Genomic DNA, 26,103 nt, shown 5'->3' on the forward strand with positions numbered 1-26,103 from the left:
TTTAAACTTCTAACATGGAACTTGTTTAAACCATATGCAAATATGGTATTATAATGAATCGTTTTTTGTTAAGGAAAAATGAAATATGGAAAAGATTCAAGCGATAAATGAAATCTAGGAGGTAATATATATTGCAATATCAAAATCCATTAAGAGTTAAAAACATATTTATTACATAACAAAATAAAAGTCTAGTTTTCTAGATTTTCTGGTAATGTTGGAGTTGTAGTATCATTTGGTATTTTGATACTGCAACGATTGCATTTGCATGTTGTAATACCACGATTAAGGCCGCATTTACATACATTTTCGGAAAACTCAATTTCTTTAAGATAATGACCTCTGTGACAAATTTGAGCGCATGAATTGCAAACAAAATCTAATCCGCATGTAAAACAAGCATATCCGTGTTGTACTTGTCGTTCTTTAGAAATTAAATTTGTACAAGGAAGCGAAGATTCATCAATTAAGCACTTACAAGGACGATGTAGCATATTCTGACCGCAGGCACAACCAGTTAAAAATCCATTTTGAAGGACTACAAGTAAATGGCCTTTGTGGCAAGTTTTAGCGCAAGATTCACATATCGGTAAGCCCTTTGATTGAGTGCATGTCAAACATTGATAATATACTTGTTTTACTGGGGTGATTCCATTGACTGCAAAATTACATTTAGAATTTGTTCCCGAATTTTCTTCCGAGTTTGATTGTCGTTTGATTTTGTCAATTGTTTCTTGGTCTGGTTCGTAAGAACTAATAATTTCTATGTGGCTAAGAGATTTTATTTTATAAAAATCTAAACAATTGGAGCAAATCACCTGATGCTTCTTTTGTGGTTCGCCTTTTATGTGGGTATGTAAATTCATCGGTATGTTAGTGTTTATTGAATATTTCTCTTGGCAAACAGGGCATTTTAAATCAGTATTCATTTATTATTTTTTTCATACTCCTTTTTGTGATAAAAAAAATTCACCGTTGAAAAAGCAAGCGATTTCGATAATATAGATGCATTATAGTTATTCGCACCTATAGAACAAATATTTAAAACGTTTTTTATATTTTCCGTGATACCTTAAATTTCTGATTCAATTTGTGGAGAATTCGGGGATAATTTTGAATGCATTTTGAAAACTTTGCCGCGAAAATTAAGAAGTTTACAATATGCGCGCTAAAAAATTCAAAGATTTTTGTGCCTTTTATATGGAGATTACTCCTTCGCAGCTTGTTCCGGAAGAATTAAACGAAAAAGAATTCAGGCCCCAACGATATTGGATATCTGGAAATGTTCAAGATCAAGCTGTGAAAATTAGAAACCAATTGGTCACAATTCAACCTGGTATTTTCTCAACACCTGACTTTGGTGATGTTCGAAACATTCATATTTGCTCCGTTGATGAAGTTGTCTCTCATTTTGGTACAAAGATTTATATGATAACGCCTAGTTATTTAAATCAACTGATCGAAAAGGACATTGGAGGCTTCAATCTCACAGACAAAGCACGCCAAAGAATATCTCTCTACCTTTATAATATGCGAATTGCAATTACAGGTGTTGAATCTCAAGAATTCATATCATTGCACAACAAATTGATACTTAATGGCGCAACTCCTGTTCATCCATCAAACATCTCTCAAATGAACATGATAGCTTCTTCAAAGGTACTTGATAAGTACGTCTTGAACGCAATTTCTCATGGTATTACAGCAGTCTCCCCAGATTTCATATCAATGAGCTATTTATTGCAGAAAGATATACCTGTTAACGACTACATTCTCAAAAACTTTACCAATATTACAGTAACTACTTCAGATCTCGATCCATCAACAAATAAAAATTTGAAAGCATTAGTAGTTGATGGAAATGGGAAATGGAATGATTGTTTGGATGATTCAGTTGATTTCGTAATTGCAGAGAGACTAGCGATTACGAAAAAGATTAAAATCGCTTTAGAAAATAAAATACCAATTGTAAAAGTTGATTGGATTAAAGATCATTCGCAAAAACCAACAAGTGTGATGCCATATGTAATCAATTTTTGGTCTGTTGGTGAATCTTTTGACGTTTTTCATGGAAATACATTTAAATTAGATCAAAAATGCGAAGATCCTCAGCTTCTTATGGATGCGATAAGAGAAAGTAATGGTAAGTTTGATGTAAATGAATCATATGTTGTAGTTCCAAACTTTTCAAAGAAAATTAAAAATTCAGTCACTCAGCATTGGATTTGGGCATGTATTAATCAGAAACAGATCATTCTGTTGGATTCATCAGTGATGTTCACTCCGTTCGGGTATGAATCCTATACAAAAGAGCTCGAAGGCGTTGGAATTATTGTATTAAATTTAGAAAAGGAAACTAATGAAGTTATTGATATTCTTAAACTATTTGGTGCTGTTATAAGAAGGAAGATTGTTAATGGAGCCAAATATATGATATGTTTGCCAACAAATTCAAAAGATTTCCAAAAAGATCTAAAAAGAGCTCATAAAAAAGGCGCCAAGATATATCATCCACAATGGGTATATGAACTGGCATCAACTGGCAAAATTCCTAAAAATATTAAAGAAATTCCTTCTGATACATCAAAGAATTTCCAGAATATTGTCAGCAGCATTATCAATACAAAGAGAGTTATTAAGCCTTCGCAAATGGAGAAATCTGCATCTAAAAATCTTGATGAATACGAATCTGAAGATGAAACTGATGATTCAGACAATGATATCACATATCATACACCATCTCATGTCTCAAAGAAAAAGAAATCTAAAGATGATCAGCTCATGAAGATTTTAGGAGGAGAAGATTAAATTTTTAATAAAATATTTTTTTGTTTGTATTATAAAACACAAATTTTTTCGCATAGGGTGTTTTCCCATAAAGTATAATTGATTCTATAGTTCATTCCAATAAAGAACTTTCAATTTCATTGATAATTAAAAAAATCATTAAAGAATATGATTTCCATCATGAACCAAATGGATGAAATTGCAGTGGTCGTATTTGTTGTTTCATTTTCGTCTTAATCTAAATTTTCTAAAATCAAACAATGAATTCAAGGATCTTATGAAATACTACATTGAATATATTTGAATTAGAATTGATGTAGTGTATCTGGTTAAGCTGGCGAAGTCCTGAAGAACTTAAAGTATTGTTGACATTTGCATAACGTTCGCAATCTGTAGTAGTCGCTTCAATGTGTTGAAGGTTGACCTGTAATAATGACAAACTTTCATCGAGTTCATCAAAATCATTCATTAAATTCTTTGTTACTCTATCAAGTCTATTTATTCCATCATTGCGGAAATATCGAGTGTTTGACACAGATATTTCTTTAATTTTAAGATTTGGTATTCTTTTGACAATGACATTTGGAATATCAATCTGTTGTTTAGGTGTTTCTTTTATTTCTTTTGGAGGTTCATCTTGTTCTACTTTACCAAGATCAAATCTTTCAGATGATGAAATAAAATCTTTCAATTGATTCTTTTTTAGTGCAAATTTACGTGTTTTCTTTGTTTCTTCTAGTGTAAAATTGTTATGTTCATATATATTCTCAATGAACTGCTTTGCATTATCTGTGTTCAACCCTTGGATTGATCCTCTTCTAAACGCTGAAGCTTTTTTCATCGTGTCAGAGTTTTTTTGAATTTTTATTTTACCAATTCAAAAAAAAAATTAAAAATTAAAAACGTGACACTCAATTGAAAAATAATTTGAAAAGGTCTGTTTGGCTTTTCCTTCCTTTTTTTTCGATGAGAATTACTCTTGCTTACCCAGAAAACGGTACACAGGTTGTCGTTGATATTGATGACCCAGCTGCCCTCAACGCTCTCTACGAAAAGCGTGTCGGCCAAGATATCGAAGGCGAGAAGCTCGGTGGCCAATTCAAGGGCTATCTCTTCCGCATCGGTGGTGGCTTCGATAAGCAAGGCTTCCCAATGAAGCAGGGTGTTATCACACCACGCCGTATCCGCCTTCTCCTCAAGACAGGCGCATCCTGCTACCGCCCACGTAAGGATGGTGAGCGCAAGCGCAAGACCGTCCGTGGCTGCATCATCTCCGACGAAATCTCCGCCCTCCACTGCGTTGTTCTCCAGAAGGGTGAGAAGGAAATCGACGGTCTTACAACAACAGCCGTTCCACGCCGCTTCGGTCCAAAGCGTGCTTCTACACTCCGCGCCATGTTCGGCATCACAGATTCCAAGTTCGATGCTTCCAAGCTCGTTCTTAAGCGCGAAGTCAAGCCAGGCAAATTCACATCTCCAAAGGTCCAGCGCCTTATCACAGCTCGCCGTGTTGCCCGCAAGAACCGTATGCTCAAGGAGCGTAAGGAGAAGCGTGAAGCCACAAAGAAGAAGGCTGAGCAATACCAGGCTCTCCTCAAGCAACAGCAGAAGCAGTAAAAACTACTCTTTATTCTGGTGTTAAATTACAAAATCAATATTTTTCAAATCAAATACCAATTTTTATCAAAATTTAAAATTCGCTAAAGAACGATTTTATCAATCCAATTAGAATTACCAGTCATAAATAGATCTTTAATTAGATTGCAAAAAGCTTGTTTTCAATATTTAAAATTCAGATGAAATATATGGAATAATGATAGGTAATATCAAGCACTTTTATCTAGCTTTGGCTTTGTAAAAATATATTTAAGTTTTCTAAGTTCATTGTTATAACCAAGTATCATGATAATTAGAAAATTGCAATTAACATGAATTATTAGTAGTTAAAAGAGGATGTTCCTTAGTGATTCTTAGATCAAGGTGCAATTCATGATTTACTTGATTATTGTTAGAGAAAGAGAATATAAAAATTCGAAATGAGGAATTGTCACTTTTGACAGGACGATATGTAAATTCTGTTTAAAAAAATGGAGAATAAATTCCATTTTGGTTTGAAATGCGTAGTTATTGGACAGACAATAGATTTAATGAAGCGTTTCGTTGAATCAGTTCCTGGTGTTGAAGTTGATCCAGCCGAAACTTTCAGATTCTTAAAAGTTTATACATTTCCACTGTACGTTTCTGACAGTTTAATTCTTAGAATAGATTTATGGGCACTTCCAGATGATGTCCGCCAAAGAGGTGATGCTCAGCTCCTCTGCTGCGATGCTTCTATTGTATTTTACGTTGCAGAAACAGAAAATGATCTTCTTTCAATTTTATCGGTTTATCATAGAGATATTCGTGCTGTTAATGCACAATGCAAATATATCGCATGCGGAAATCTTTCAGAAGATTCTCTTGCTGCTTTAGGAAAGGCTAGCGGCTTTACAATTCAACATATCGAAAATATGGAACCAAGCCAAATAGCATTTGTTTTCAAAGGAGCTATTGCTTCAGTTATTAGTGAAATTCCAAACCCACCTGATCCAGTATTTATGTTACACAAAAATATTAAACTTGGTTCACTTCTTCTCGACGATCCATCTTATCGCCGTGCATTAAGACCAAGTTTCCCTCAATAATAGAATTTTAGTTTTTTTTTATTTTTATTGCTATTTTCTTTTGTGATACTCTCTTTAAAACTTCGCTTTTCTAGGTAATTGCATATTAATATTAGTAGTGCCTCTGGGAACCACATTTTATTTTATTACAATTAGTTTTTGCGAAAATTCAAATTGATCAAGCTTGAATAGAAATTTTTATTAATAGTGAATCATAATATTCCTATAAACTTAGTCATATTCGGTAATTTTATGCGAAAATTTTTATGAACATTGTTTTTCACATGCATAACATAGTACGTATTTCGCCTAAAGAATTTTTAAAATATTTTTTTGGTAAAATACAAATAGAAGACTTTTAAAATTTTGAATGTCTGATCAAATCATTGTTCCAAATAAATACAGTGAATTGATAAGTAATTATAAAAATTACATTGATACATTTACTGCATTGTATCAGCTAAAAACGGAAAATAAAGAAGAATTAAACTCGATTTTCAAATTGATCAAAACAAATTTGATTGATTCAAAGATCTATCTTCCTCAAAACATTGTAAAAACCATTTTAGATATTATTCCGTTTAATAACCGCTATACAAAGTCATACTTGGATCTTGTGAAAATCATTTCAGAGGATTATCATATAGAAGAGTTAACAAATATTCCAAATTTTTATGTCTTCCTCATTTATAAAGGATACGGATCTGATTATGAAAGTTCAAAAGATTTGGAAAAAATGAATATAAAAATCTCAAATATTCATGCAGAAAATACAATTTACAGAGCTATTATGGATGACGACATAGAAAGATTCATTGCATTCACGGTACGTGATGGATTTAATAAAGATCAAGTGCTCAATAGCAATCTATTTCCTCCAAGTGCGGTTACTAAATATTCATTACTTGAATTATGTTGTTACTATAGATCAGTTAGATTTTTCAAGTTATTAAGAACTAAATTTAACTCAGAAATAACTCCAACATGCTTAAAATTTTCATTTTTAGGAGGAAATCCAGAAATAATGAGTGAATGTTTGAAATGCTAAAAACCATATAAAGAATGCATGAAATATGCAATTATTTCGCACAATATTGATTTTGTTTCGTTCTTGATGAATGAATACAATATAGAGATTGATTTAGAGTATTGTGGTGTTTATCAAAATCTCGATGTATTTTTTGTTTATTTCGATCAAACGAATGATATTAACAAATGCTTTCTTTATTCAACAATTTTTGGCATTCCATCCCTTTGCGAATATTTCCTTTCACAAGGTGCAAATATCAATTCAAAAAATATTTATGGATCAACAGCTCTATATTATGCATCTTGTTTTGATTCCTTCGAAGTTGTTAAATTTCTTATTTCACATGGTGTAAATATCAATGAGAAAAATATTTTGAGAGAAACTGCTCTTCATAAGGCAGCATTTAATAATAGTAAAGAAATCGTTGAATTTCTTCTAGCTCATGGTGCAAATGTCAATGAGAAAGATAATCTCAATGAAACCGCTTTTGATAAAGCAGTATTTAATAATAATAATTATAAAAAAATCATTGAATTTCTTAATTCACAAGATGGAAATATCAATAAGAAAAATATTTTGGGAAAGACTGCTCTTCATAAGGCAGCATTTAATAATTGTAAAGAAATATCTGAAATTCTTATTTCATATGGCGCAAATATCAATGAGAAAAATAGATGCGGAGATACCGCTCTTCATAAAGCAGCATTTAATAATTATAAAGATATTGTTGAAATTCTTATTTCATTTGGTGCAAATATCAATGAGAAAAATGATTACGGAGATACCGCTCTTCATCATGCAATATTTAGTAATAGTAAAGAAGCTGCTGAATTTCTTATAACGCATGGTGCAGATATCAATAAGAAAAATAAAGAAGGAAAAACTGCTCTTTATTATGCAGCAATAAAGGATTTGAAAGAAATAGTTGAAGTTCTGATTTCACATGGTGCAGATGTCAAATCTTGAAGAAAAAATAACTTTATGTAAATATTTAATAATACTAAACTATGTATTATGCTAGATATTGCGAAATATTTTTGATAACATGTAAAAAAGTATAAATTTTTCGAAATCAAGCCTTGAAAAGTATATTAATTTTACTAAATATATGCATTTTATTATATGCAAATGTTTAAACATGTATATATTTTCCTCCAAAGTTCTTTCAATTATCTTGAAAGGGAGGGAAAAATATAAAATATATTCACGCATTGAATCTCACCATATTGATTGGATAAAGGTCATACTCAATAACGGATTTGGCCACTTGTTTATCCAAATCAACAATTAAAAAAATAGATTTATTTTGATTTTTTTAATATTAAATATTCATTAATCTGAGAACCATGCTTAAAGATTGTTGTTCTCTTTATTATCTTTGTTTAAATGCTTAAAGTAAATAAATAAATTCAACAATAAAATGAGTATAATAACAATGGAAAATAAATGCAGTCTAAATTCACCTATATATATTTTGAAGCTTGGATTTTAATTCAGAATGTCATCCAAAATGAATTTGAAATTATTGGAGAAATTGCTTCATTATTTAACATTTATCATTTCCTTATATACATCATACTATAAAAATGTATTTAATGAATTCAGATCTTTACATATCTATAATCCTAAGATTACCTTCTCGCATTTTTTATGTGGTCAATTCATTTCAAAAAAAACGATAATATCCAGTCAAATCTATTAAAAATTTTAAGAGCTATCGTATTGCTCATCGTATTATGATTGCTTCGTAATTTAGGATTTCACCCATCATTTTTTCCAAATCAATTTGAGAGCATTGAAATTTTGAAACTGCTATAGTTCGATTAGAATAGTAAGAAAATGTATGTTATGTAATTTTAATAGTTTTGCTTGAATTGTGATATCAAATTCAATTGTTTCTAAAAAATTTACAAAACTATCATTTCATTTAAATGCTTACATCTATTCCATCTAGATTTGCAGCAAATGTTTTATTGTTCAATGCCTCACCACGCATTAACAACAACACAGTTAAGCTTCTTAAAGAAGTTAAATGCGGTGTTGAATCTGTTGGCAAAACAGCAGAAATTGTTCATTTAAGTAAGATAAAACATATGCCTTGCCAGTCGTGCCTCGCTTGTAAGCGTTTTGATTCACCAAACAAATGTATTATCAAAGATCAATTGTCTAAATACCTTGATCAACTACATGAAGTTGACGCATTTGCAATCGCTTCTCCAATTTACTTTGGAAACTTTGCAACAAACTACTATTCTTTTGTCGAACGTGCATTTTATAGCAATTATACGTACAGCAAAAAGGGTCTTAATAAATTTGGTCGTAAGATTAAGACAGGAATTCTTGCCTCAATGCATTGCGATGAAGAATTGGCAAAGAAATTGTATACAAATTTCTTGAATTCTCAAAGGTCAACCTTTGAAAGGATTTTTGGATCATGCACATTAATTACAAGCAATAATCAATTGATCACACCGAAAGCTAATATCGATTATGATATGACATTTTTCGATATTGAAAAAATGAAAGAAAATCTCAAAAAGCAAGATCCAATTGTCCTTAAGCAATGCTTTGATTTAGGTGTTAATTTGGCATCTGAGTAAAGTAATAATTTATATATACCGCATATAATTTTTTTTATACTTTTTTAAAACTCTTCAATTTATGTGTTTTGCCAATATATATGCATTTACTACAACTTATTGTTTCTAAATATTGCAAATTGAGTGTTCTGTTTAGTTTTATCTCTGAAAAAAGAATCATATCATTGTATAAAAATGATCTAATATGAGAATAATGATATTTTCTATCTGACATATGTGTTAATCCACAAGAAGTTTCAATGAAATTTTTATAGATCAATGATATTTGTAAGATTGAGATATGATATTTTCTATATTTAAAGTTTTCTATCATTGAATCAATAATAAAATAAGTAAATTATCTATTATTCGATATGGTTCTTGTTGAATACAACGCGATCATTTTACTTTTAATTCATATTATTCATTCAATATTTAAAATATAGTTGTGATCAATATGTTCTTGATAGGAATAGAGTTTTATTGACTTCATTGGTGTCACTTATGTATCATTGTAAGGGATTTATCAGTGAAGCTTTGGATAGAAATACCCATATTAATTCAAAGAAAATCATTTCATTCAATATTAATTCATATCTATCATTCAATATAAGTTCATACATATTCGATATGAATTCATGTCTATTGTTCAATGTGAATTCATATCATTCGTTCAATATGAATTCATACCTTTCATTCAATGTGAATTCATATCATTCAAAAATTGTCAGAAATTTTTTATAAAATAAAATCACTTCATTTATCAAGAATGGAGCTTCCACAACTCGGATTCGGTACTTATAATGCAACTGACCCTGCAAAACTCAAAGCAGCGCTTCACTACGCAATAGAAGAATGTGGTGTCAGTGAAGCATGGGCATATTTTAATCAAAAAGTTGTTGGTGAAACACTCAAAGAAATATTTGCCAAAGGAAAAATAAAGCGTGAAGACTTGTTCATTACATCCAAAGTATGGGGTACCCATCACAGAAAAGAACTTGTTGAACCAGAATTGCGTGAAACACTTCAAGACCTTCAACTTGATTACATTGATTTATTCTTAATGCATAACATCGTTGCTTTCAAACCGTGTGAAGGAAAAGTTCTATGGGAGAAAAACGAAAAAGGTCAACAAATTTATGAAGCAATTGATATTCTTGAAACATATAAGGCAATGGAAGAGTGTCAGAAGAAAGGTTTGACGAGGTATATTGGAGTTTCTAACTTCTCTATAGAACAACTTGAAAGAGTTTGGTTCAACTGCGAAATCAAACCATATGCAAATCAGGTTGAATGCAACATATATAGACAGTGCAAACCACTTCTTGAATACTGCGAATCTCACAATATATACCTCGTTGCACACACACCTCTTGGACATCCTCCGTTAATCGGTCCTTTTGGAACAACACTTCTTGAAGATCCTGTTGTTAAGTCAGTTGCAGAAAGCATCAATAAGACAACAGCACAAGTCTGCCTGAAGTTCTTACAGCAGAAATCAAAGAAATATATTCTTATTCCAATGTCAATGAATCCAAAGAATATCAAAGCAGACTATGAACTTGATTTCGAGTTGTCTTCAGACAACATGTCAAAACTTGAATCATTAGACCGCTTCTACAGCTTCTACAACTTCTCAGAACGTCATGGTGTTGACTCACAAGGAACAGGATCAAATAAATGGGTACTTTAAATTTTACTTTGATTGAATAAATACTAATAATATATAATCTCTAATTTGAGAACTATTTTTAGAATGAACATGAAAGCTTATTGGATTTGATAGAAATCTAAATGAAATATACTGTTGACATGTCAACAAATTTATAGAAATTCAATCAAATTTTAAAGAAGATTTTGATTAACTAAAGTTTATAGAGATGAAATGATATATGTATTATATTATATGCAAAGTTATAAGGTAAATTTCTTCAAATTACATTGAAAAATGAATAAAATATTTCAATTTGATACATTTGTATCAAATCTACTCTATATTTGTAGATAATGCAGATGGTTTTATTCGAAAATCACTGACGTATAACTAGAAAGCCTATTTCGAAAAATTTACTTGCTGATTTCACCAAGGAACTTAGTGAAGACAGCGCAGAACTTGCCTGTGTATTCGATGTTGAGGGACTCATCGAAACCGTGTGGATTCGAGTCTGTTCCTGCAGCACCAGTAACAATGATCTGAGCCTTTGGCCAAAGACCCTGGAGAGTGTTGCAAAGTGGGATAGAGCCACCTTCTCCGTAGTAGAGTGGTTTCTGGCCGAAGACATCCTGAGATGCGCCTTCGAGGGCAGATCCGACCTTTGGCTCGAAATCTTCGCCGAACCAGCCGTTGCCAGCGCCGAGTGACTTGAATGTGACCTTAGCGCCGTATGGTGGGTCGCGTGTAAGTTCCTTCTCCATTGCGGCGAGAGCTGTTTCAGCATCGACGCCTGGTGGAAGACGGAGGGAGAGCTTGAGGCCTGTAGATGTACGGATGACGTTTGAGCCTTCTGAGATGATTGGAAGTCCAGATTGGCCTGTAACAGCAAGACCTGGCTTGAAAGCCTTGTTGACAAGCAACTGGCCCAAATCTGTAGAGAGGAGCTGAGCGCCCTTGACTGGTTGGACGATTTCGACGCATGCTTCGCCTAATTGCTTGGCAATCTCGTTGCACTGGTCGATACGTGACTGTGGGATATCGATATGAGCTTCCTTGAGCTTGATCTCACCTGTCTGTTCGTCTTCGATACGAGAGACGAGCATTCTGGCGATACGGAAGGTATCTGGGACTAAGCCTGTAGCCATACCTGAGTGGCATGGTGTAGCGAGGTGCTGGACCTCGAGAACACCCATGGCGACACCACGAAGTGACTTGCAGCACCAGAGTGTCTTGTAATCTTCGGCTTCTGCATCAATGACCATGATAACGCCAACATCGCCGATGGTTGGTTTAAGCTTTGGAAGGTAGTTCATGATTTCGTCATCGCCGGACTCTTCGCCTGTTTCCATGAGCATGACAATTCTTGGATGTGGAATATTGTGCTCCTGAAGGTACTTGATGGCTGTGATGACGAGGAAGCCTTCGTAGCAGTCATCGTTCGTGCCACGGCCGTAGATCTTGTTGCCGCGAACGACTGGATTTGTTGGGCCAAGGCCTTCGGACCAGCCAGCTGGGTCAAGGTGTGGCATCTTGTCGAGGTGTCCGTATGTGAGAACGGCTGGAACATCGTGGTCAGCTGTTGATTCGATTTCGACCATAAGGAGTGGTTCAACATTCTTCTCTTCGAATGTTGTGACCTTGCATCCCTTGAGGTTCTGAGCCTTGACCCAGTCAGCCATGTAATGAAGGGCTTGGTAGACAAGGCCATTATCAAAATAGTGATCGTCGTAACCGTGTGAAAGGTTTGGAATGCGAATGATGCCTTTAAGGCCTTCAAGAGCAAATCCTCCTTCGGACCAGGTTTGAGCGCAATACTTGATGCAATCCTCAGTATTCATTCAAAAAAAGTGAAGTGACGCATCATAGTTTTTTTTTATGATGATGGGTTTTGTTATCCCTTAGCCAATCAATGAGATGTGACATGTGAATTAAAAATCAAATATTTATCCAAAATTTTGGATTTCCGAAGACAAAAATCTGCAGATAACGTCTGATTTAGGTATAATTTGGACTTAACTTATGAAACATTAGCATTCCCCCAAGAAATTTCCAATAGAACTGGAGAAAAAATTCAGATTTGAATGAAATAAGTTTTTTTGTACAGTAGCCCATTTGCATAATCATTTGATTCACTTGTTTGCGTAGGAAAATGGTTTGTCATATGAACATTTGCATTAAATATTCTAGGAGTACTCAATATCATCGAATTCAGATAACAAAATCCAAAAAGGTGTTATATCTTTGAGAAGCCTATATAGTGTAAAGATGTTCTAATCCATTTATAGTACACTTTTGTCGAATTGAACATGTTTATAAAACAAAGCTCGGAAAAAAGGAATTACTTAAGAAGGATTCATGTTATTTATCTTCTAAAAGAGTTCTATGAAATGAAAGTATAAAGATACAAAAAAAAATTCAATATATAAGATAAGTAAGGTATTATCAAACAAATATGTCTTTATTAAAATTTATATGAACTGTGAAATATACCTATTATATGTAAAAACAGTTTTTGACGATTTATTTTCTGTTTCCAATTGGAACATGGAAATTAGGTTCACTGAATTTGTAATTCTGAGCAATATCTGATTCTTGTCTAGCGTCGATACTTCTGTTTACATTTAATGACTTAAGTTGATCAGATGATGTAGTAGATATGTGCCATGAAGCAACTAATATATTGAGAGCATCGCGAATTATTTGTGGTGTAACTACTATTTGTTCGCCTTGTCTTTGTTTTGCCTTTAAAGTCTGGATTAAATCTTCTATGTATCTATAAAACATTTCTACGAGCATATCGGGGACAGCGTCATCATATTCTGTAACTCCTTCCCTTGCAAGCATTCTTTTCATATAATCAACGATTGTTTCTGGTTTATCTAATTGAATATCTTCACCCATTGTTTTTTCCTAATAACAAAAGTGACTTTTTTGAATGGAAAACGATTAAATTTAAGAGAATGGAGGGAGAAAATCCTGCTGATTCGAAGCACACGTGCTTTTGTGTATTCCAGCATAATCCATTCAAGCGTGGCGATGAGGGTGTTGAAGATGCAGGTAAAATTATCGAGCAATTAATATATAAATACCCAAGTACAATACCTGATCGCCAAATGGAACATCTTTTGGGTGTTCTTATTGCCTTATATACATTTTCTAACTTATCATTAAATGGAAAAACATTAGATTTCATTTGTTGGTCGAATTCTAAGCTCGCAATTCAAACTCAACAGCTTGAAGATCAAACGATGATATTTTTCGTTCTTCGTGCACCATCAGCATATAGTGATATATCTATTAGCGTTGCTCTTGATCATATTAAGAAAGGAATATTTTTCGCTCTTGGAGCCGGAATAAATCATATTCCAACTTTACAAGAATATCTTAAGACTAAAGGTGATCAGATTCTCAGCATAGAATTGCCTGAAGACCTTCCTAATCCACTTCCTTTCTCATTTACTAATCTACCGAACGCTGAGTGGCAGAGATCAAGTGTAGCTGCTACATTTTTGGAACTTCTTGTTATGAGAATGGATCCAAGAATCTGGGGCTGTGCTTGTTTCAGCGATAATTTGCTCTTAGTCTCTCACAGCTCCCTAGATATTATAAGCTTGTTTGACTTCGCTACTGGAACAGACTCGAGATCTAAGGTATATCTAACAAGTAATGATAGAGCATCTTTAATTGACTACAAAGGCAGCACTGCTAAAATACCAGAAGGCGAAATAATCGAGTCTACGCTTCTTCGATTCAAAGAAGACAGAATTACTCTTAGTGTTCTTGCTTCTCCTGATATCGACGACGCATTAGTGGGAAAGATCTCAGCAAACTTAAAACGTGCAGCTCCACAGATATCATCAATACAAACAGATCTTCAGAGAGCTACAAATCCTGCAAATACAATCGTTTACGATAGCGAATTGAATTTACTCAGATGCGGATCTACAACACCGACATTCCGAGCTTCTGCAATTGAAGCTCATGATATGTTCGTAAGAGATCCACGTCTTAAGGACGTAATTATGTCAAATGTAAAGGAATTTGCTCTTTGTATGAACGTTTTGGACGTTGAACACTACGCAGCAGTTCCAACAGCTGGAAAGAATCTCAGTGACTTATATGATGAAGCCATTAAACTAAATCCAGAGTTGATCAGATATCTCAACTCAATTCATCTTCCCGACTAATTTATCTTTGTTATTGTTACTTAGTTGTTGTATTTTAAATGATAATTTTAGAAACTATCTGGTTTTTAATTTTTTCATAATTATTGCTACGTAGTTGATACAATTTTGATCGGTATTTTGCCTAAATTCGAATAATGTAGAAATATAGGATCGTATCATTAATTTTTGTCTGATATCTAAAAATTTATAAATAGTTTATTAAATATTATTAATGTTTATTATATAGGTTAAAAATTTTATATATAATTATTGATTATGTAGCATTTATTTTTTCTTGAAATTCATTCAATGTCGAGAAAAATTAATTTTTTGTAAAATAATTTCCAAAAAAAATTCAAAATTTATTTTTCATCATTGATCTTCTACAAATTGGACTTCATTTTTTTATTTTCGAAAAAAATTTGGAAAAATTTCAAGATAGATATCGAGTAAGGATATATGGTTCAATCTAAACAAGAAGGTATCAGTACTCAATTCAAAGAAATCCAAATTTATTCATTTTATTCTTGAGTTAACTTAAATTTTTGCAAGGATTTTTCATATGTAGAGGCAGCAATGAGAATGTGCTATATTATTAGGATATTTATATTTGTTTATTAATAATTCCGTAATCTGAAGAATTTTCAATTATCTTATCATATGAAATCGGAAATAATAAAAAATAGATCTTCAAAAAAATGTTGTCAGAGACTACTGTTTCGAATAAGATTCTCCCAACATCAAATGAACTCAAAGAAATGAGAAAACCAAATGAAAATCCAAAGGATATTGCTTGGACTGATCACGAAAGGCACTTCTTTGTAATTACCGATTCTGCACGTCCTGTTTACGTCAGATATGGTGATGAAGTTACAGTAACACCACTTCTCTGCACAATTGTCACATTTTGCGGTCAGCTGATTCGTGATGGTAATCAAAAACTTCAATATTTCGTGGCAGGAAATAAATTATTCGTATTTTACGTACCAACACCATTCATCTACGTTTGCGTTTCTTCAGTAAAATTACCTATTTCGCTAATTCAAAAGGAATTACAATACTTAGAAACAACAATTTATTCATTATTGACACCAATGATTGCCGAACAATTACGCAGAAGACCAAATTTCGATATCAAGAGACAGACATCAAGCTCTGAGGCCTTATTTACTTCTCTTCTTGAGAATATGGATCAATCTCATTCATTTGTCTTTCATGACTGCATACCAATGTCAGGCGTCACATCAAAGCGAAATGATTTCAAGAGAATAGTTTACGAGAATAGAAATCCAGCGATTTACGGCATTGTAATTTTCAATCGTGGTGAACTTGTATTGAAAATTGCAAACAAAAATTTCAGTCTTACAACGGAAGATGTATTTATTCTTTCCAACAATACGAATGTCATGGTCGACGTCCTCGATGCTCTTTGGCCAATGTGGTTACCAAGTCATAGCGAAATGCTTCACATTCTGACAGTTGATATGAAGAGTTTCGGTTTCAAGATGATTATCATTACAGATCAGATCGAATCTTCTGCAATTTGCACAAGGATTTCTGATCAATGCCAGAAAACAATGCTCCAAGAAGGTTTGAACACACAGATTGACGGTATTCCACTTTTCCATCCTAAGGAAGTCCTCCATTGGATTGTTGTTATTAGAAAACTTGGCCAATCTTATAATCCTTATATTCCTGATTCTCCTTTGGCAAGAACTATATACAGAGCTTACGCATGGACTCAGAGTATGCTCGAGGAAACAAATGTAAACGGAATTTTCTATTCTGCCAATGAAAAATTAACAATCGCAGGTAAGAATGTTCCTGGAGAGCTTATTATAGTAGCAATGCCTGTTGGCGTTGTTGCTAAAGAGGCTGAAAAGATAATTGGCCAACTTGAAGCTTACATTAAACAAAATAGATCTGTTTTGTTCGATTTGGATCCACTTGTATGGGATGAAAAATAAAATGTTTTATGTTTATTACTATTCTTATAATTATGTTAATGTTTTTTACATAATTTGGTTAAATTCAACAATATTTCAAATAATTTTTTAATTTTTGCACTTAAAAACCATTCAAATCCTGACACCAAACAATTTATATGAAAATATGTCGATTTTTAAACAGTTACATTTATATTAATACAAAAATAAAATTTCATAATAACTTAAGCCTTATTAGAACTGCTAATTTGAATACCCTCTAACTCAACATTTTGATTGCATACAGGACATTTGAATTTTCCTGTTGAATAAAATGATGATAAGAAATTAACAAGTGGAAATGTTTGTGCATGAGAGCAGCCCTTTCCTTTGGCATTGAGATTTTGAGCTGGTGCATTAATCTTTTGCTCAACAGCAAGTTTTTCTGCAATTTCCTTTATTGTAACTAATTTGAAATCGCGGATAGCCATAATAACAGGAACAGGTGTCTTAATACTATCTATGGCAAATAAAAGAGTTCTGGTGGGTCCAATGTATGAAGTTAAATCGAGGGCGCCTGGTTTTGGATCATCAGCTGAAACAATAACTTGGTTACCATTAACTTCCATTACTAAATCAAATGGAACGGGTGGCGCATTAAGCCAAGAAAACTCAAGTAGTATATTAACATCTTCTGGGATTTTGATTTGATGAGCAGATAATGTAGATGTACCTGCAGAAGCAATTAGAGGTCCTAAACGAGGTTGACCATCTATTATTTGATAAAATGGATTTGATGGGGTAATAACAGGACCTTGAATTTTATATTTTTCGATTTTATGCGTTGTTTCAAGTGGATTTGCAAAAGGCTCATGTTGTTGAGCCAAAAGGCGTGATACTTCAGCACTTATTTGAACCAGAAGAGGAGTTGCGCGCAAAGTTTCGATAATTGTTAAAATCAAATGGAGCAATTTTGTTTTGTTTCCATTTGCTGGAAGGTTGTACTTCTGTACAATATATCGGATTTGCTCAATTCTCAATAATTGAATACTACGTTTTAAATTTTCGAATTCTTCGTTAGATAGAACGGCCGGATGATGGGGTATAGCTGCAACAGTAGGTGGTGGAGCAGTAGGAGTTTGCCCTACAACGTGTTCAGAATTTGCCTTCATCAAGAAAATTTGGCGCGCTGTAAATTGTAAACTTCAGAAATCGATAAACTTTAACTTTTTGTCACTTTTGTTGCTATGAGTTTAACTTTTCACACCACTTTGGGGGATGTGAAGGTTGAACTCTTCTGCGAAGAGTGTAGAGCGGCATGTGAAAACTTTTTGATGCTCTGTGCCAGTGGATATTATGATCATTGTCCTATTCATCGTGTTATTCAGAACTATTTAGTTCAAACAGGTGATCCAACATTTACAGGTGATGGAGGAGCAAGTATATATGGAGAAAAAGTTCAAGTAGAGCCGTTTGGAGATTTTTCAGAACCTGGTTATTTAGCTTACGCAGAAACACACGAAGTTGGATCACAATTCTTTATCACAGCAGCCAGTACACCAGAGCTTGCCGGTGAATATACGGCTTTTGGTCATGTTATTTACGGATTAAATAATATTATCGCATTTTCAAGAATGCCCACGTTTGAAGATCACCAACCCATTAGACCAGCAGCAATTAAAAGCATTACAATACATGCAAATCCTCTTGCAGAATAAATTGTTTGTATTTTATCTTAAATTTGTTCTATATCTCATATAACTAAGATTACTCCATTGAGTTTATATCAAAAACTAATATTTCGTTTGAATATAAAATATGAAAAACAATTTTTTTGGAGTTGAATTGTGATATCCTAATAGTATATATCATGAGAGTTAGGACGTAAGTATTTTTTATATTTTGTTCACTTATTTTAATAATTTCTGCCTGAAAATGAAGAATTCTCCAATATTGTCACTTTTCTAAAATGCATCTTTTAGGTTTTTTTGCTTTAATTCTCCCTGCCATTACATCATGGTTTGGATTTGAACTACTTCGATTCATTTCAAAAGGGAAGCTAACTCTAATTGAAATGATTGGAGGTGCATTTCCGCTTGGATTTTCAGTTTGCGCAATTATCGGATTAACAATTAATATTATTTTTGGATGTACTTTTGTTCATTACATCATGCACAATGTTTTCTTTGGAATTTTGGCAGCAGCGCTATGCAAAGTTAATAGAAAAAAGAAAATAAAATTAAATAAAACAAAAAACATTACAAAATTCATTTTAGTTGCAATAATTCCGCTATTTTACTACGTTAGTACTTATATATTCCCAGATAAAGGACATATCAATAAATATTGCGAAGATGAAATGTTTTTAGAAGTTTCTTTGATAGCATCGTTTTCGAAAGGAGAAAATAAATGGCGTGGATTTATAAGAGGAGTTCGAAACCCCTTAATCTCGAATACTTTACTTTGGTCAGAATTTATTCCTCCATTTTATTGCGGACTTTTGAAGAGTGCAGGAATGGCAATTACCAAAACAGTTACGTTCACAACATTCCTTTTCCTCGTATCTTTGTTTTATTTGCAATATTCGCTTACATATCGATTTACAAAGTCAGAATTTGCAGCAATCTTAGCAACGCCTGCTGTTTTATTTGCAGGTGGATTCCATTTCTATGATGCAATTGCTCAATGGCAGAATCAAAGCAAAGGTTTCGATTTTATTAGTAGTTTTGGCGGTCCAGATAATATTACATGGGGACATCCTTTCATGGGTGCATTTCTGGCATCAAGAGTCAATTTACTTTCATCAACTTTAGCTATTTTAGCTTACATTTTCGCTTTACTAAATTTCGAAACTTTCGGAGGTATTCTTGTCGTAATTATACAGATTGTCCGACCACAAAACGGTTTCTTTGCGGCTCTAACGTTTGTTCTTATCAAAATTGAGAAAATACAAGAAAGAGTAGTATTTTTCGCACTTAACGCATTGCTTCTTTTCATACAAGGCCTAAGACCAAAAATTATTACCCCTCTTTGGAATACAGGATATACGAAATTTTCAATTTTCCCACCTTTTGCATTTTTCATAAGCATTTTTGGTGTTTTCAACATTGGAATGCTTTTGTCTCTTGTTGTTCATAATTATTATGAGTTTACGATCTGTTGTTTTCTTATTTTGATCAATTGTTACTTCAATTTCCAGAATTTAGCTAGATACAACTTTGCAACAACAGTTTCTGTAATTTATCCACTTGTGATTTCGATTTCTTATGTTGGGTTTTTGTATTTACCAAAGAAATTTAAGAACATTCAAATGAAAGGCTTTCTTTACGGATTATTATTAGTAATTACAATCGTTGGAAGCTCATCAGCATTATTCGGTATCTATTTTAACTATCAACGGTCAAATTTAATTTATGAAGATGATGAAACAGAACTTGAAGAATGGTTCTTAGCAAACTCATCGAGAACAGACCACATACTTGTTGATCCAACAATTAATTGGTTTTCTGGAGTTTCTCGCGCAGGAAGATCAATTTATTACACAAAGTTATCTAGTTTAACATTTTTGAGCACGAAATTAGATAATAGATTTAGTGAGATAGAAGAATTCCTCAAAACAAAATATCATGTTGGCGATGTAAAGTATATTGTTTATAAAGGTGGAAGTGCGTGGGAAAAATCACTTTCAAACGACTTCCATAAGTATTTCAAGCTCGAATGGCAAAATGATGCCTATAATATTTTAAGTTATTTGAATTAAATAAAAATTTTGTTTGTATTAATTTTAAATTTAGCTTTAAATCGTTGGAATTGTGAAGGTAAAAAGCGTCAATTATATGATTATGATTGATATCAAATGAGCTTTTATTTCGAGACGAATGATTTAATTTTTTGTAAATATAAGCTAATTTCATAAGACAGTCCTTATATACTATCATAATTTGAGCATTAGAGATATCATAATCCGACTAATTTCATAAATTTTTAAAATTTCCTTATTTTAATGGTATTATAATAGCATCGGTAGCGTTAACCATAATTGATTGACTAAAAGATTAATATGTGAAGTTTTGAATAAAAATATCAATATGGATCATTCAATGTGAATTCACATCATTCAAAAATTGTCAGAAATTTTTTATAAAATAAAATCACTTCATTTTTCAATAATGGAACTTCCGCAACTCGGATTCGGTACTAACGATGCAAAAGATCCTGTCAAACTCAACGCAGCGCTTCACTACGCAATAGAAGAATGTGGTGTCAGGCATATTGATTGTGCTTGGGCATATTTTAATCAAAAAGTTGTTGGTGAAACACTCAAAGAAATATTTGCCAAAGGAAAAATAAAGCGTGAAGACCTTTAAGGGTGCACCCGTATGTACGTTTATTTGAGAGGAGGAGGATTACCCTCTCAATTTTGAGGGATTCGTTAGTTTATTTTCTCGATGAATATGCAATAAAATTTGATTTTTACCTTATCAATATACTTCATATAATATACACATGTTCATGTAAAGACTTTTTTCCAAAATCCTCAGGAATTAAGGGATTTTTGAATTTTAAGAATTTTTTTCGAATTTTTTCGAAAAAAAAATATTTTCAGAACAGCCTTAACGGCTAAGATTTAGGAACAATGTTAAGTATCAAAAAGAAAGGAGGTCTGATATAGACAACATATATCGTTGAAGGTTGAAAAAATCTCTAATATTTGAGCCCAAAATTTCAAATTTTAATTTTTTGAAAAAAGAGGCCACCCGTATGTACGTTTATTTGAGAGGAGGAGGATTATATTTTTGAAAGGGTGAAACATTATGAATATGTTAATTATATAATAATATGTATTATTATAAAAAAGAAAAAATAAAGCACGTTAAAATTTTTCTTGCTTGATTTTTTACAAAATCTACTTAGAATTATGCAAAATATGACTAAATAATTATAAATTTCAAGTTAAATTTTAATTTTGATAAATAATTTAAATTTCAAAATATCAAGTTCAGTTCGACTATGTATGTAGTAATTCCTCAATAAAGTGCCAAAACCTTATTAAAATATATGAACATTTTCAACATTTTAATGTTTTTATTTAAAAATTTGATGGAATATGAGCTTCAAACAATTATTATGTAAATAAAAATAATTAAATATATGTATTTATTCGTATTACAACCGTAGTAAGTCGATTCTTCCTTTCTTCTACTGAGTTTTGAATTTGATTTCGAATTGTAAAGAGATTCAAAGGGAAAATACTAGCGGATAAAAACTACCTCAATGAAAGGGTCATAATGGAGTCAAGTTGTATTTTTTGATATTTTTTGCTTTTCGAGCCTAAATAGGTAGCCAAGATAATGCCTAAAAATAAGGTTCTAAATTCTGAAGTTTACATGATCCTCTCGTGTGCACCCTTAAAACAATTTGTAATAAAGAGTTATTAACATTATGAGAGCATGTCAAAGTAATGTTAAATGCATGTTTAATTAAATTGATATAATAAAGATTTATTGATATTATGAGAGCATGTCAAAATAATGATAAGTGCACCCTTAAAACAATTGATATAATAAAGATTATAAATAATATCAAAAGCATTTACGATTATAATAAATAAAATTATAAATTAAACAATAAGACCGGAATAATATCTATCATAGAAACCATTTCTCTTGACAGCATTCATTAACAACTTCAAGATGTTAAATTTCTCCTGTGCCTGATCCACTCTTGCTGACATCATCATTTGAGCCAATTCTGCAACACTTCTATCTTTATCTCTAGCAGCCTTTGCCAATGCCTGGCTTATCTGTGGATCCTGTTGCTGTTTCATGAGTAATCCAAGAGAAATTGCGCATTGGCATCTTATCTCTTGTTTCTCATTTTCATTTGACAACAACTCAACCAACTTAGGGATGCAAGATCTCTCTTTCAGATTGCCCATCAAGAAAGCACAAGCTAATCTGTTTTCAGGGGATTCAGAATCCAAAAGAGGAAGGAAATTACTTCCAAAAGGTGGCAAATTTATCAAAGAAACAGCTCTTTGCATCAATAAACCAATCAACAATGCCGAATATGGTGCGCAATCAATAGCTCTCTTTATACATATAGAATGTATCTTTGTGAAAGAGCTCATGAAATTGTTGGAGATCGCACAACATATTGACAAAAGTCCGGCTTTTACATCTGCGGCATCTGCTGTTTCTTTGAACCAGAAAACCCATTGCTGCTGGAAAGGAGATGTTCCAACACCTATAGAGAGCAACTTCGCAAGAAGTAAACAGGTGGACGCGGACGGTGGATTGTTGTTGTTTATACTGTTCATTTCGACAATTGTTCTAGCGATGTTGGAGCGGGCTGCGGATTCTGCAACATCGGAATGGTTGTCGATGTAATCGATAAGAACACGGACGGATTCTTCCCTGAATTCAGGACGAGTTATGAAAAATGAGAAAATCGGCATAACTCCGACAGTTGGGAAATTATGGAAGCTTTCGATGAAGAGCTTGAAGATCATGCGGGAGGAGACGTCATCTGGCATTGCAAGGGCGCAATCGATTGCTGTATCCCAGAAGAACCATAAATCATGGCTGGATGTAGGCTTGAGAGCGGGTAATGAAACAGGATGAAGGTTGAATGACTGCATAACGCGCTGAGAAAGAACAAAACCTCGTGCTAATGATGTCATAGCTGGATCTTTAGTAAATTGTTCGAATAAACCTTGAGGTTGTGTATCAAATGCAATGGCTTCGAGTAAAGCGAAGAAAAATTGTTTGATGAAGCTTGTATTTTCTACTTTTTGGAATCTTTCCGGAATTTCGAAAACGCAACTGTGTCTTCGAGTGTGCCACCAGAGAGCAGTCTCAAATGGCGATAGGAGACATGAACTGAATAAATCCCACGGTGCGTCTGTAGAAATCGGCATTTGTTCATTTTGACTGCAAGCAAAGAAACCAAGTGTATCTTTATGGGTTGAAAATGCATTTGCGAGAACTGCTGCTGAAGGGCAGTCTACAATAACACAAATAGGTCCTGGAACGTATTGGAAAAGAACTTCTAACTTAACGGGCTTATAGCGAGCTCTATCTTCTGAGAAGAAGAATATAGATCCATCTGGTGATGGTTGATTGCAACCTTGACCGAAGTAATGTAAAATAACTCTTTCTGACGTAGCATTTTGCGAAAGTTTATGCATCATATCAAGCGCATCTTTTACTGGTGGATCAACAACTATATCCGCTGAACATTTAAGAGAATTCATATATAAATTTTGAATTGCATTTTGTGATGATGGAGCAAATACTGAAGGATCGAACGTTAAAAGTGGCCGATTACATATCAATCGAGGTTTTCGACTCAGTCGTCGAATTGTTGGTGTGCGCAATCCATCAAAAAGGCACAAAAAACAAATTGCGCCTTTTGTTTTCACGCATATATTTTGAGTTTGCTGTTGCTGTTTTGTTTCTCTTTGATGAAAAACAATAGGCGGACGCGTAACACGCCTAGTTGGCGGCGCGTCTGCCTGCAAGCACATCATAGGATTCGCCATACAAAATTTCTATGAAATTTTTATATGATAATCTAAAAATCTAGGCAAAAATAAAATTTGTAAAGATGTTATTAATATATGTTTAATATCGTCGTTTATCATTCAATGAAATTGAATTTTGGATGGTCGGTTCCCTTCAAAAAAATGATAGGGATTGTTAACAGCATATACATCGAGTCCTCGAGTGAGATAAAATCAAATTTTTTATCACGCTCTCTCAATTTTTATTTACACAGCAGGTTTGCTGAATAAATATCTGTATTCGTGAAAGATAAATTCTAATAGTAGAATTACTTTCCAGTGGAGAACGAAAGGCATTCATTAGTCGTTCACAAATTTACTAATTATTTTTTTAGCTTTCCTATTGTCGAAATAATCTATGAATTTGGCAAGAACAGATATGATAAAGATTCATGTATTGTCCAAATATACTGGAATTTTGTAGTAATACATTGCTATCATGTAAATAATATAGAATTCAAAATATTGTTTTTCAGTTATATCTTAATTTCTTGATTAAATGACTTAAGGTACAAAATATAAAAAGGTTTTGGAATGAACTAGACTATTAATAAAATTTATATAAATTTTTTTCTCGCATGCATAGTATTACTTTTAGAAAGAACAGATCTCAATCTATTTGACAGAAATATTTTTATTTAGATATGATAGAAACAAGAAAAACAATGAAGAATAGATTATTTTTTCGGTTTTAGTTAACTTCGATTTCTTCTTCTATTTCTTCTGGATATTCAAGTTTTAGCTCTGCAAAACATAAACCAGTAGACAAATGATGATTTGTTGTATAAATTGAACTTGCATTCTCTGTAATTGTAACATTCATTTGTACTAGCAACCGGAATGTCGAAATAACATCCTTTAACTTGAATTCGATAAGGATGATATACTAAGAAATAAACAATATAACAACGAACATTATTCAAAAATGACTGAGGAAGAAAAGAAGAAAACCAAATTAACTCCTCAACAAATAATGGAAGCAAAAGATGCATTCAATATCTTCGATCGTAACTCTCATGTTAAAGTTAGCGAAAATGAACTTGTTACAGTCATGAGATCTCTCAGACAAAATCTATCACAGAAAGAAGTTAAAGAATTAATCTCAACACTAGATTTAGACAATTTGCAGACGTATGTGCGCTCAACTCAATGAAGTAAAAACAGAAGATAATATTGTTGATACTTTTAGAGTTTTTGATAAAGATAATCATATATCAATTGACATCTGATTATAATATGAAGAAATCATTATGCAATGTAGCAATCTTTTTTGTCTTCTGTTGCTTTCTTTTCTTCCGAGCCTTTTGAGTATGTCACATGGAAACCTTCTTTAATTCTGGCATCTTTATCAAATATGTCGAAAGCTTTGGCGAAGACAGCTTTAACTTCATTAAGATCGTATGCCGAGCATTCGATGTATTCAGCACCAATTTTAGCTGCAACATTTTTGCCGTCTTTTGTACTTATTGGTTTCGCTTGAGGATCGGTATTTTTTTCGAAATGATCTCGAAGATCTTTCATGCAACCGACAAGAAGTACTGGAGTATTTGGCAAATACTGTCTGAATTCCTTGATCCATAATTTTTCAGCATTCTTAAGGGAAACAGGATTTACCAGAGAGAAACATAAGATACCAACATTTGTTTCTGGATAACCCAATGGTCGAAGTTCTGCATAATCGTTTTGATCTGAAAGCCAAATCTGCATATTTACATTGAAACTGTTATATTGTATT

At 32.8% G+C, this 26,103-nt stretch overlaps 20 protein-coding genes across 20 annotated transcripts, besides 1 other annotated feature; 13 read left to right on the plus strand and 7 right to left on the minus strand.

The window, feature by feature from the left end:
* Window positions 1-133: 133 nt before the first annotated feature.
* TVAGG3_0053910 (perineurial glial growth protein family) lies at window positions 134-1,056 on the minus strand (the record flags this gene model as incomplete). The annotated part of the gene is made up of 1 exon (XM_001307816.1): window positions 192-929. The coding sequence occupies one exon, from the start codon at window positions 927-929 to the stop codon at window positions 192-194; it is 738 nt and encodes a 245-aa protein (XP_001307817.1).
* Window positions 1,057-1,195: 139 nt separating this feature from the next.
* Window positions 1,196-2,857, plus strand: TVAGG3_0053920 (protein localization to site of double-strand break; the record flags this gene model as incomplete). The annotated part of the gene is made up of 1 exon (XM_001307815.1): window positions 1,201-2,808. One exon carries the CDS (start codon window positions 1,201-1,203, stop codon window positions 2,806-2,808), a length of 1,608 nt encoding a protein of 535 aa, XP_001307816.1.
* A 183-nt stretch (window positions 2,858-3,040) lies between these two features.
* Window positions 3,041-3,644, minus strand: TVAGG3_0053930 (uncharacterized protein; the record flags this gene model as incomplete). The annotated part of the gene is made up of 1 exon (XM_001307814.1): window positions 3,041-3,628. The coding sequence occupies one exon, from the start codon at window positions 3,626-3,628 to the stop codon at window positions 3,041-3,043; it is 588 nt and encodes a 195-aa protein (XP_001307815.1).
* Window positions 3,645-3,743: 99 nt separating this feature from the next.
* Window positions 3,744-4,607, plus strand: TVAGG3_0053940 (Chain G 40s Ribosomal Protein S6; the record flags this gene model as incomplete). Its single annotated transcript, XM_001307813.2, has 1 exon — window positions 3,754-4,404. The coding sequence occupies one exon, from the start codon at window positions 3,754-3,756 to the stop codon at window positions 4,402-4,404; it is 651 nt and encodes a 216-aa protein (XP_001307814.1).
* Window positions 4,608-4,812: 205 nt separating this feature from the next.
* On the plus strand, window positions 4,813-5,545 carry TVAGG3_0053950 (GTPase protein; the record flags this gene model as incomplete). The annotated part of the gene is made up of 1 exon (XM_001307812.1): window positions 4,875-5,471. One exon carries the CDS (start codon window positions 4,875-4,877, stop codon window positions 5,469-5,471), a length of 597 nt encoding a protein of 198 aa, XP_001307813.1.
* A 275-nt stretch (window positions 5,546-5,820) lies between these two features.
* TVAGG3_0053960 (protein of unknown function (DUF3447)) lies at window positions 5,821-6,498 on the plus strand (the record flags this gene model as incomplete). Its single annotated transcript, XM_001307811.1, has 1 exon — window positions 5,821-6,498. One exon carries the CDS (start codon window positions 5,821-5,823, stop codon window positions 6,496-6,498), a length of 678 nt encoding a protein of 225 aa, XP_001307812.1.
* Window positions 6,499-6,516: 18 nt separating this feature from the next.
* TVAGG3_0053970 (myotrophin family) lies at window positions 6,517-7,446 on the plus strand (the record flags this gene model as incomplete). Its single annotated transcript, XM_001307810.1, has 1 exon — window positions 6,517-7,446. One exon carries the CDS (start codon window positions 6,517-6,519, stop codon window positions 7,444-7,446), a length of 930 nt encoding a protein of 309 aa, XP_001307811.1.
* A 935-nt stretch (window positions 7,447-8,381) lies between these two features.
* TVAGG3_0053980 (flavodoxin-like fold) lies at window positions 8,382-9,228 on the plus strand (the record flags this gene model as incomplete). The annotated part of the gene is made up of 1 exon (XM_001307809.1): window positions 8,412-9,080. One exon carries the CDS (start codon window positions 8,412-8,414, stop codon window positions 9,078-9,080), a length of 669 nt encoding a protein of 222 aa, XP_001307810.1.
* Window positions 9,229-9,828: 600 nt separating this feature from the next.
* Window positions 9,829-10,752, plus strand: TVAGG3_0053990 (oxidoreductase protein; the record flags this gene model as incomplete). The annotated part of the gene is made up of 1 exon (XM_001307808.1): window positions 9,829-10,752. The coding sequence occupies one exon, from the start codon at window positions 9,829-9,831 to the stop codon at window positions 10,750-10,752; it is 924 nt and encodes a 307-aa protein (XP_001307809.1).
* A 308-nt stretch (window positions 10,753-11,060) lies between these two features.
* TVAGG3_0054000 (Clan MH, family M20, peptidase T-like metallopeptidase dapE) lies at window positions 11,061-12,551 on the minus strand (the record flags this gene model as incomplete). The annotated part of the gene is made up of 1 exon (XM_001307807.2): window positions 11,127-12,551. The coding sequence occupies one exon, from the start codon at window positions 12,549-12,551 to the stop codon at window positions 11,127-11,129; it is 1,425 nt and encodes a 474-aa protein (XP_001307808.1).
* Window positions 12,552-13,144: 593 nt separating this feature from the next.
* On the minus strand, window positions 13,145-13,622 carry TVAGG3_0054010 (Transcription initiation factor IID, 31kD subunit family; the record flags this gene model as incomplete). Its single annotated transcript, XM_001307806.1, has 1 exon — window positions 13,234-13,614. The coding sequence occupies one exon, from the start codon at window positions 13,612-13,614 to the stop codon at window positions 13,234-13,236; it is 381 nt and encodes a 126-aa protein (XP_001307807.1).
* A 51-nt stretch (window positions 13,623-13,673) lies between these two features.
* TVAGG3_0054020 (uncharacterized protein) lies at window positions 13,674-14,931 on the plus strand (the record flags this gene model as incomplete). Its single annotated transcript, XM_001307805.2, has 1 exon — window positions 13,674-14,900. The coding sequence occupies one exon, from the start codon at window positions 13,674-13,676 to the stop codon at window positions 14,898-14,900; it is 1,227 nt and encodes a 408-aa protein (XP_001307806.1).
* Window positions 14,932-15,577: 646 nt separating this feature from the next.
* TVAGG3_0054030 (protein transport) lies at window positions 15,578-16,846 on the plus strand (the record flags this gene model as incomplete). Its single annotated transcript, XM_001307804.1, has 1 exon — window positions 15,578-16,846. One exon carries the CDS (start codon window positions 15,578-15,580, stop codon window positions 16,844-16,846), a length of 1,269 nt encoding a protein of 422 aa, XP_001307805.1.
* Window positions 16,847-16,998: 152 nt separating this feature from the next.
* On the minus strand, window positions 16,999-17,976 carry TVAGG3_0054040 (SUMO transferase protein; the record flags this gene model as incomplete). The annotated part of the gene is made up of 1 exon (XM_001307803.2): window positions 17,050-17,976. The coding sequence occupies one exon, from the start codon at window positions 17,974-17,976 to the stop codon at window positions 17,050-17,052; it is 927 nt and encodes a 308-aa protein (XP_001307804.1).
* Window positions 17,977-18,039: 63 nt separating this feature from the next.
* On the plus strand, window positions 18,040-18,544 carry TVAGG3_0054050 (peptidyl-prolyl cis-trans isomerase protein; the record flags this gene model as incomplete). The annotated part of the gene is made up of 1 exon (XM_001307802.1): window positions 18,139-18,522. The coding sequence occupies one exon, from the start codon at window positions 18,139-18,141 to the stop codon at window positions 18,520-18,522; it is 384 nt and encodes a 127-aa protein (XP_001307803.1).
* A 242-nt stretch (window positions 18,545-18,786) lies between these two features.
* TVAGG3_0054060 (membrane protein) lies at window positions 18,787-20,564 on the plus strand (the record flags this gene model as incomplete). Its single annotated transcript, XM_001307801.2, has 1 exon — window positions 18,879-20,564. The coding sequence occupies one exon, from the start codon at window positions 18,879-18,881 to the stop codon at window positions 20,562-20,564; it is 1,686 nt and encodes a 561-aa protein (XP_001307802.1).
* A 409-nt stretch (window positions 20,565-20,973) lies between these two features.
* Window positions 20,974-21,171, plus strand: TVAGG3_0054070 (oxidoreductase protein; the record flags this gene model as incomplete). Its single annotated transcript, XM_001307800.1, has 1 exon — window positions 20,974-21,171. One exon carries the CDS (start codon window positions 20,974-20,976, stop codon window positions 21,169-21,171), a length of 198 nt encoding a protein of 65 aa, XP_001307801.1.
* Window positions 21,172-22,212: a mobile genetic element.
* Window positions 22,213-22,424: 212 nt separating this feature from the next.
* TVAGG3_0054090 (TOR signaling) lies at window positions 22,425-24,347 on the minus strand (the record flags this gene model as incomplete). Its single annotated transcript, XM_001307799.2, has 1 exon — window positions 22,425-24,347. One exon carries the CDS (start codon window positions 24,345-24,347, stop codon window positions 22,425-22,427), a length of 1,923 nt encoding a protein of 640 aa, XP_001307800.1.
* Window positions 24,348-25,293: 946 nt separating this feature from the next.
* TVAGG3_0054100 (calcium-binding protein family) lies at window positions 25,294-25,521 on the plus strand (the record flags this gene model as incomplete). Its single annotated transcript, XM_001307798.1, has 1 exon — window positions 25,294-25,521. The coding sequence occupies one exon, from the start codon at window positions 25,294-25,296 to the stop codon at window positions 25,519-25,521; it is 228 nt and encodes a 75-aa protein (XP_001307799.1).
* A 95-nt stretch (window positions 25,522-25,616) lies between these two features.
* Window positions 25,617-26,075, minus strand: TVAGG3_0054110 (small GTPase mediated signal transduction; the record flags this gene model as incomplete). The annotated part of the gene is made up of 1 exon (XM_001307797.1): window positions 25,617-26,075. One exon carries the CDS (start codon window positions 26,073-26,075, stop codon window positions 25,617-25,619), a length of 459 nt encoding a protein of 152 aa, XP_001307798.1.
* Window positions 26,076-26,103: the final 28 nt, after the last annotated feature.

Source organism: Trichomonas vaginalis, chromosome IV (assembly GCF_026262505.1).
Source record: "Trichomonas vaginalis G3 chromosome IV, whole genome shotgun sequence".
NCBI classification, from domain to species: Eukaryota; Parabasalia; order Trichomonadida; family Trichomonadidae; genus Trichomonas; species Trichomonas vaginalis.